At 59.4% G+C, this 9,472-nt stretch overlaps 1 protein-coding gene across 1 annotated transcript in view; it reads right to left on the bottom strand.

Moving 5' to 3' along the window:
- Window positions 1-2,329: 2,329 nt before the first annotated feature.
- Window positions 2,330-9,472, bottom strand: part of Tprn (taperin) — a 25,025-nt gene continuing 17,882 nt past the window's right edge. The window contains exons 3-6 of the mRNA XM_015505647.2: window positions 8,372-9,472; window positions 3,266-3,506; window positions 3,067-3,173; window positions 2,330-2,949 (exon numbers count right to left, since the gene is read on the bottom strand). The exon at window positions 8,372-9,472 is cut by the window's right edge and continues 1 nt beyond it. Of these exons, the coding sequence (XP_015361133.2) occupies window positions 2,887-2,949; window positions 3,067-3,173; window positions 3,266-3,506; window positions 8,372-9,472 (1,512 nt within the window). The 3' untranslated portion in view covers window positions 2,330-2,886. The remainder of the gene's footprint in view (window positions 2,950-3,066; window positions 3,174-3,265; window positions 3,507-8,371) is intronic.

The raw sequence follows: 9,472 nt of genomic DNA, 5'->3' as shown, positions 1-9,472 counted from the left end.
CCCCCCGCCGCTCAGGCATCGAGGAGCTGTGTCAGAAGCGAGAGGAGCTGTGCCGGCAGATCCAGCAGGAGGAGGACGAGAAGCAGCGGCTGCAGAACGAGGTGAGGCAGCTGACGGAGAAGCTGGCCCGCGTCAACGAGAACCTGGCGCGCAAGATCGCCTCTCGCAACGAGTTTGACCGGACCATCGCGGAGACGGAGGCCGCCTACCTCAAGGTTGGGCTCCTACCTGTGCCTTGCTGGCATCTTCGACTGGGGCAGCGTGGGCAGGCCAAGAACCGCGGCCGTTACAGGCTTAACCGTGGGGCTGCCTGCGAGGCCCTTGGCGTCCTGCATCCTCCTTAACTGTGGTGCGTTGTGCTCAACGAGAGGAGCACAGCCTACCGCATAGGCCAGAGCTAGCCCAGCCTGTTTCACAGGGCGGGAGAAGAGGGTTGTGGGTCAAACTTAGGAAGGAAGGGGGCCCTTCCCAGATTCCAACACCTCATGTAAGGGGGCTGAGGCAGAGGGACTGATGGCCAAAAGCAGCAGCAACCTTCTCTCTGTGGCTCCAGATTTTGGAAAGCTCACAGACTCTGCTGAGTGTCCTGAAGAGGGAAGCCGGGAACCTAACCAAGGCCACAGCCTCAGACCAGAAGAGCAGCGGAGGCAAGGACAGCTGATGGGCTGGGTGGGTAGGGGCCTGTCTCAAATGTGCCCCATGACCACTCAGCCCTCAGCACATCTGTCTTAAAGCATCCTCTTCATGGCAGCAACTGTCTTCTCACTGTTTCAGGTGCCCAGAGGGGCTGTTGTCAACCTCTACCAGCCTAGGGTGATAAGAAAAACCCTAGGCACAGCCCACAGGGGTGGGAAAGGTTCTACCTCTGGCTCATCCAGGCAATGAGGATGTTGGGCTCCAGGTCAGCTCTGCAAGGGGCCTCTCTTTTGAGGCCCCCATGTTCTCTTGGGCTGCCAGAAAGATCCTGGTTCTAATGTCAGCACTGTGGAAGCCCCTTACTTTGTCCCACCTCAGTCAGCAGGGTCCAGGCGAGACAAGTGGGGAAAGGGACCTCACTCACCCCAGAACCCAGGTTGTCAATAAAGGTTGTTTTTGTACAGATCCTTACCAGCCTCCTATCTGCCTAGCACATGGGCTGCCAGACACCTGCAGAGCCAGAATGCAAATCTTGTCCAGCTGTAGGGGCTCCTTCTAGGGAGGGGAAGGCCTGTAGTGGCTTTCCCTGTGACTGCTCCTCTTATTTCAGGGACACAGAGCCGAGGGCCCACCTTGCCTAGGTCAGCCCCAACCTCAGCTCTTCCAGTAGAATTGCTGATCCTGTCCCCTGTCCTATGAGGGTTTCTGCCACACGCTATTGTCAAGCAAAGAACCTGGGCTAGAGATAACTAGTGACCCCTAAGTACCCACACCAGCCACTGGAAACCCAGGTCCTGCTCAGTAGGAAATAGGGGGACTTCACCCATGCCCATTCTTCATGCCAAGTTCTGCTGCTGGCAGGGGCTGGTGTTCCTCCCTAGCCATACACCAATCGTTGCCCAGTTCTATCCTTCCAGGCACCCTGGGCCCAGCTCTGTTGGCCTTCATGGGGTCCCTGCAGCTGCCCAGGGTCTGGGCTTGTTTAAAGCTTGTGTTTGCCAAGAGGGTCCAGAGGAAATTGGGCCCACCCCTCCTGGGCAACCAACTACTCTCCTCCCTCCAAGAGCCTGGTTGGACAGCAACTCTGATCTTGGGTTCAGCTCTCCAGGATGCAACACTTGCATTTGGCACTTGAGTAGCTGTAGACAACCCCAGCTCTGCACTGCAGCTGAGCATGTTGGACTCCAGCTGGGGCTGCTCCCAAGCAGGTAGCCCTGTCTCTCCCTGGCATCTGCAAAGCTGTCTGCTGCCAGGATCTTGTTGTAGGCTATTGTGGGTCAAGGAGCTTCCAAGGCAAACATAAGACAAGATCCCCAAGGCTTCTCCCACCTAATACTCTTGCACCTCCCACTCTGTCCTGCCTTGGCACCCTTCCAGGCTCCTGGCCCCTGACAAAGCCACTTTGGACCTGATAGCTGAAATACACTCACCTTCCCACTTGGAGTTTAGGCCCCTGGTTCTAGATTTCATCCTAGGATGAAATCCAGGATGAGTTCCAGACCTGACTGCTGCTTCCCACTGTGGGCTCTGGAAGGCTGGGAGAGTGGGAAGCAGGATAATGGGTTGTGGTGGATAAGAGCTGGGACTAGTAGGACCTCAGATGAGAACCACTGGAACTACCTCCCACCCTCCTTGACCCAGGCTGGCCCTTCACCCTGTTCTCAGGCTGGGGAACAAGCAGGGAAGCAGAGGCCGCCTTGTCCAGTGTTGTTTATTGAGTCCAACATCAGAAGCAAGAAAACACTTGCCATCTGTCAGAGGGTAGGCTGAGCTCCACCGTGGTAGGAATGTGAGCTGAGGACAGGGGGCTAGGAATTCTGCAAAGGACAGCAGCTGGGACAGCCTCTGACCTCCACATGCCCGTTAGTTGCCAGGCACAGCAGCAGGGCTGGGAGGTAGCCTTGGAGGCAGGACAGAGGGCAGCCTGGATTGGAATCTGCCCAGGTCCCTACCTGATCATAGACAGACACTGTCCAGCAGTACCCCAGCCCTCCTCACAAGAAGTTCCCCACTTGTGCTCTTCCTTGGAGTCCCCAAATCCAGGATGAAACCCAGAAAGACTTGACCTGACAGTGGGAGGAACCCAGTTGCTTCTGGGGCCAGCGTGGGTATGAGGCCATAGGAAGGAAGGGCTGGTGAGCAGGGCCAAGAGGCACAGGTGCAAAGTAAGGGTAGGGCTCTTGGGCACTGTCTGGCTCCCAGGGTCACCACATCTGGGGCTCAGCCTTGGCCATCCTGGCAGCACAGGGGTCAGAAGTAGAGGGCAGGCTCACTGCGGAAGTCGGAGAGGTCGTTCTGACTGGCAGGTGTGAGCTGAAGAGGAAGGACAAAACGAAGCCACTGGGATTTGTCTAGGCACCAACCTGCCCCCGGTCCCCTGCCAGATAGCCCTTGGTACTGTGGGTGTGCACTCCTGTTGTGCTAACTCACCATGACCTCCTTGGGTGGGGGCTCTGCCTCCCTTGGAGCCTGCACCAGTGTCTGCTCCTGCCACTTGCTGAAGGCCATGGAGTGCTTTGGAGTATAGCTGGACAGGCCTGTGGGCCAAGGAGCACGTGCATGGACACAGATACGTGAACGTGTGGCCCAGGCGCCACCCCCTCCCAGCTGCCCATCATAGGACACTCACCTGAGCTGCCCTCTGGCAGCCAGGGGCTCTCGGGCCCCATGCCGCTCACAAACGTGGCACGGGGCAGGAAGAGGGTAAAGGGTTTCTCCTCTGAACCAAGTCTCCCGGCTTCCTCTTCCCCCTCCTCTCCTTCTTCCTCCTCCTCCTCTTCGGCCTCCACCTCTTCCTCCTGCACTAGGGAGCTCTCGGAGGGGTACTCGAATGTGGTCTGTAGACTCTTGTCATTAAAGGAAATCTTCATCTGGGAGTGAGGAACATGTCTAGTAAGGGCCCATCAGCCCTTTGGAGGCTTTAAGCAGGTGGAAAGCACCCTTTACCTGGAGCTGAAGGCCTCATGCAGCACCTCAACCCTTGTCCTCCAGCAGCTCCTAAAACCAAGTTTATATCCTGGCCATCTGGGCACCTGGACAATCCTGGATAGCACTGACCACCACACTACCAAGGGCCTGCATGAAAGGCCAGCACCTGTAAGGGCCTCACAGCCCGCCCTCACCCATTTTACAGGCCAAGTGGTGGGTCTGCTTCTGTAAACCTGGGGTGCCAGTGACCTCCAACTCCCACCCTACTGCCCACGCCACAGGCTCCGGAATTTCACACCTGAGCAAATTCTTCCCACTTCTGGTAGTCTCAGAGCCCAAAGTGGGCTTCTGGGGGGGGGGGCGGCAGAGGGCCATGGGCACTCTTGGTTAGGATCCTCCCCGTGTTCAACCAGGTCAGGCTCCCCAGACCTGCTCAGCTGAGCTTGGCCTGAGCCCGACTGGACCGTAATGAATATGAGCAGCTACCAGCCTGAGCAGATGGGAACAGCCCTGCTGGGGCTCGAAATATTAAACTCCTGGGCACAAGACACCAGCAGCCAGCTCAAGTTCCCCCACCTCCCCTGGAAGGAGCTGGAGGCAGGAACAGCCCCAGGCAGAGAACCAGAGCAGCCCAGGCACAGCAGAATGGGAGAGTGGCCTGGCAGGAGGGCTTGCTCCAAAGCAGCCGAGGTACAGGATGGCAGAGGGACCAGGTACAGGCCACAAGGCATGCACACAGGGCCCACCAGGGGTAAGAGGCACTTCCTGTGAGGAGGCCTCCAGAGATGAAGGCACACACTTCTGCCTCCTGCTTCTCAGCCCTGACAGCTGCACTCACAGCTATGGTTAGCCTGCCCTTCAGGGATGAGGGGTGACTGCCTAAGCTCCCAGTGCCCCTATCTCTACCTGCTCACACAGAGCCTTGCAAAGCAATGCATCACCAAGTCCAACTCCCACCCAGCCCCCCAGCCTAGCTGTCCGCACAGACATGTGGTCAGGGAGATGAGCAGATGGGAAGACCACCTGGGTCAGGCAGAATAGAAGGAAGATGTCTGCTGTCAGGTGAAGGCAAGCTGTCCCTCACCTGACCCTGCCCTCTAGTAGGCCCACCCAGTCCTCCAGCTGTGGTCCCATGGGAGATGGGACAGAGACAAGGCCATGACAGTGGGGTAGCCACTGGACCCCACAGACATCTACCTGCTGCCAGTCAGCTTGAGGACAGTGTCACCTGGCCCTCATAAACAGCCCTTGAGGACAGATACTCCAGGAGGGGCCCAAGGTAGGATGAAACTGGGCTCCTCCTGCCCCAAGTCCCATGGTGAACTGGGCTCCCAGTGGCCCATGGATACATGGAGCTTTCTCTGCTGACCCTGACCCATCCCCCAACACAGGAAGGACCAGCTGCCAGGGCCTGGCGGGATTAGTAAGCCCTTGTTAGTCCGCATGACTGGCTCCTACCAGAGAGGCCTGGGGGTTGGATGCACGTGGGCACTGAGCCTGGCACTGCCTGGCTGGGCTGAGCGGGAGGTGCTCACAGGCCCATCAGTCCCAGCTGGGACCCAGGGTCCCCATCACGTCTTGCCTCCCTGGTCTTCTCTACTGGGCCAGTGCTGTGTGGGCCTCACAGCCCTCCCTTCCCCTTAGAACACAGGTTAGTGGGTCACAGGACATCCCATGACTCATACTGCTGTGGAGTGGGGCACCCTCCGGACCCTGGGCTGCCAGGATGGGTGGAGGGTGTGGCCAGGGCTGGTACTGCATACACCTGGTCACTGGCCTCTAAGGGACTTTGCCCATCACACCCAACTCGGCAGGCAGGTGGTAGAGGAGCCTCTGGGCGTTCACAGGGCCCTTCTGTTCTCCCTCCACCCACCCTGCCGATGCACACCCAGCTTGGATTACTGAAGGGTGTCCACAATGGACTGAGGGCCAGCGAGCTGGGCTTAATCTGCCTGGAAGTGTGCACTGAGGTTGGCCCTGCCCTCCTGCCACAGCCTCCAGTCAAAGTCCCCATGGGTGACAGGACACAGGACCAGGAAAACCCGGCTGGGATGTACACAGCTGCTTGTTCCCAGAGGCACACTTGGCCTCCAGCACTGGGCAGATCCTCTACAAGTGAGGAAGCCATCTGGAGTAGGTCCTGGGGTTCCTGGCCCCAGAAAGACTACCTCCGGGGTGCTCATGGGAAGTGGGAGGAGGGAGCTGGAAGAAAAGGACAGTAGGTGAGAGGAGACTAGGTCTGTGTCCTGTGGGGGAGGGTTCCAAGCTAGCAGGGAGGGGTGACTCAGGGACGGTTCATGAGGGCCATACCCTGGTGTCTACAGATGGGAATGAAGCTGAGAGCCTCAGCTGAACCCTGGAATTTGGGGTGAAAAAAGTTAACTGAAGGTGAGGTGGGAGGCCTAGGTATCCATGACTGAGTTCTGGGGACACTGACATGCTTGGGTTGGACAGAGGACCAGGAGATGGGGAGGGGAAGCCACAGCCAGACAGGAATCAGGACAGGTGGCACTCCACAGTGTCCATCCCTTTGGGAGGCAGCATGAGGAGGGGTGAGAAGACATTCCCAACCTCTAGGAGGACTGCCGAGTGGGCAGAGTGGCCGCAACTGCGTTGGGCCACGATAGTGGAAGTACGCTCTCCTGCTCACAGAGGGAGGGAAGAAGAAGGCAAACAAACAACCTAAGTGGAAACGTGCCCCTGCCAGGCAGGCTCTGTGGGGCACAGGCCAGCGAGGAGGTGCCCCACCACTCAGAGCAGGTCTGGGCCTCTGAAGTTAAGTGAGGGCTGTCAGGCCAGGGCCAGGCTCTCCCGCTCACCTTGCTGCCAGACGGTTCCTGAAGAGCTGCCCCTCACCTACACCCTGGGAAAGTCATTAGCACTTCCCACCATCGCCTAGGAGCCACCAAGTGAACAGTCTGCCCCAGGTCCTCCAGGCTGTGCCCCCAGCCCACCCACTTCCCCAAGGGAGAGCAGGAAAGTGCTTGACCAAAGGCTGGCTCAGCAGCTGGGGGGCCTGCCGAAGTACCCCATGGGGTGCTCGTGGCCCAGGGACTACAGGCAGGAGGGATGCCCAGGAAAAGGCAGAGTGTTCTGAAAGGCTGGGCATGCCCCGTCCTTTCCCAACAGGCCTCCCGGCTCTTGCTGGGTAGGGCAGCTGGTGTGGGCACAGGCAGGACGTCCACCAGCAGGTGGGACAGCTCAGGCAGGGCCCTGGCAGCCTGCTGAAGCATGCCTGGTGCCATCCGTCTGGACCCCCAGCGCTTCGGGCTGCCATGGAGACTGCTTCTGTCTCAGCCCTACCTCCCACAGTTCCTCTGCCCTCCCCCTCACTCCAGCTCAGCTGCAAGTGGACCAGGCTTCTGCTGCTGGCTGCAGGCAGATGGCCATGCTCCGGCAGCTCCCCCCAAGACCCAGGAAGAGGCCAGGCTCATGGTGGACAGGTAACACTAGTTAGGGGTAAGGCTCTGGAAACAGGAACCTGGACTCCGCTCCTGCCCCCCGAGCTCCGTGGCCCCATAAACCTCCTGAGCCTCCCTCTTCATCTACATGAGCACACTGTCATCCCCTCTACTTCTGGGGCAAACATGCGGAGGGACCACCTGACAGAAGGCCAAGGTCCAGTCAGGAAGCAGGGAGGGAGGAACAGAGGCTGGATACGGACAGAGGCTGGAGCCGTGACTGCTCAGGTACAGCCCAGCCTTCCCTCAAGGGCTCAGAGGGAGCAAGGCCAAGAGTGGGAGAGAGCCCCACAGGGCACCCCAGGTCACAGCCCTGACCCCCCCCAGCCTGGAACCCTCAGGGAGATCATTATGGGTTTCTGACCCAGCAGATGGGAGTCTGCAGGAGGGATAATGTGAAGGCCAATTCCCGGGGCAGGAAGACCAGGAGGGGAAATAACCCACCGTCCCAAGGAAGCAGGTGGGGAAAGGTGGGCTGGGCCGACACCAGGGGACTCTGGTTATCCCAGCAACAGGGGAAGGCACACCCAGGCTGGTCCCGGCGACAGCAGAACACACTGGACTCCTACAGCTGACAGACTCAGGACTTGGAATTTGCCCTAGGGGACAAACACTGGCCCGAGAATGACCAGGAAGAATCTGAGGAATGCTTTCCTTGTGCCCTGAGGGTTCCAGGCCTCTGGCTAGAGATGGCCAGGAGTGAGGCTCACCTGGCTAGCCTGCTGTGCGCCTCCAGCAGGGCTGCTCTTGGGTCTCCTGACCAGGTCTGGCACACATCGTCAGTGTTCCATACACTCATGCGCAAGGCCAGGGCCTGCCAAGCTTTGGGCCATGGACCTTTGGGCAACTGAGAGCCCCTTCAACTAGCTCATGAGTTCTGCCCCATGCTGATCTCAAGGCAGGGATCTGACTGCACCGACATCATTGCCTTCTGTTCTGTCCCCCCTTACTTCCTGGTCCTGACAAACTGTGCAGGATGAGATCCACAGGACCATAGCAGCCTACTCTTCAAAGCTAAGGCCAGGGCAGAGCCCACAAGGCTCAGCCAGACCCACAATGACACAGGCCTATCCAGCCAATTCCAGATGGAGCCATAAGAACTGTCAGGAGGCTCTGCACTAGCTGGCGGCCCACCCATTCAACTCTGCAAAGTATATAGCAGGTCAGTTGGGCCTTAGAACTCCACAAGGGCCCTGGGCCTAGTCACAGCTCCAGTTCTCCTCTAGTCCAGATAGAAGCCTGCCCCCACCAGGTCAGGTATCCTGGGAACTGGGCTCACACTCTACCTACAGCTCCCTGTCCTTCATGGTCTGCTCCTAGAAGGTAGCCCTGCCCCGACCACTGACCTTCTTTCTTGAGGAACCAGCCTTGGTGAGGCAGGACTTCTGCAGGGCCAGGTAGCCACCGATCACCTCAATCTCATGCACAGTAGGGTAGCGCTTCTTCAGTGTGGTACCCAGGGCAGCAAAAGATCCTGAGAGACTACCAGCCTCCTCTTCCTCAGGCTTCCGTGGCGGGGGCTCCCCATTGGCTTGATCCGACTGTGGCCTCTGCAGGGCCCCTGTCTTCCTCTTGGGCACCACTGTGAACGTGTTGCTGCCTCGCTGCTGCAGCTCTGAGGAGTACTCAGGCCTGGCACGGTGCAGGTGGTACTGGAGAGGCACCTCAGCCCCTGAGCAGGGTAGTTTGGCTTCTTGGGGAGCTTCCTCCTCTGAGTCCACCTCATCAATGAAGGTGATGGGCAGTCCTGGCCTTGAATGCTCCCCATCATCCTTGGCGCAGCTGGGAATCCCCAAACTCTCAGCAGGCTCTGCCTCAGCAGTAACTGGTAGGCATGGGGGCGGTGAGGATGGCCTCTGCCACCTAATGGACCGGTCTGTGAGGGTGATGGCTGGCCTGGGACAGCCCCCCTCCTTGGCTGCCCACTGCACCTCAATCCCAGAGGGGCTCCTTGGGAGGGCAGGCACATCATCCCCTCCAGACACCAGCTGGGCTCTGAGCTCCTCACTCTGAGAAGCCCAGCCCATCTCTGGCTTTGGCAGCTCCACCAACTGCTTCCCCTGGGGAAGAGGGGCCCTGGAGGCGTTGCGCTTGGGGATGAAAACGAAGGAGTTGCGGGAGTTCACACGGAGGCTAGCCAGGGCCCGTGCCTGGAGGTCCCCCAAAGGGATGGTCTCCATGTCTGGCTTGGGAGCTGGCCTTATCTCGAAGGAGCTGTTGGCGCTGGCGGCAGCAGAGACTCTCAGACAGTGGCTGGGAGTGGAAGTGGCACTGGCAGAGCTGGGCGCGCAGAAGGCAGGGGGCGCGGCTGTAGTGGCACTCGGGGTCCCAGGGCTAGGGGGCGGGTGGAGGGAGGGCTCCCCCGACTCCACCTTTGGCTTCCACTCGCCCGGCGCAGTTGGGGAGCTCGCGAGCCCGTTGGCAGGGCCGGCCAGGGGGTCGGGGTC

The sequence above is a fragment of the Marmota marmota genome, unplaced genomic scaffold (genome assembly GCF_001458135.2).
Source record: "Marmota marmota marmota unplaced genomic scaffold, marMar, whole genome shotgun sequence".
In the NCBI taxonomy this organism is placed as follows: Eukaryota; Metazoa; Chordata; class Mammalia; order Rodentia; family Sciuridae; genus Marmota; species Marmota marmota.
This window is presented reverse-complemented; position numbering and strand designations above follow the sequence as displayed.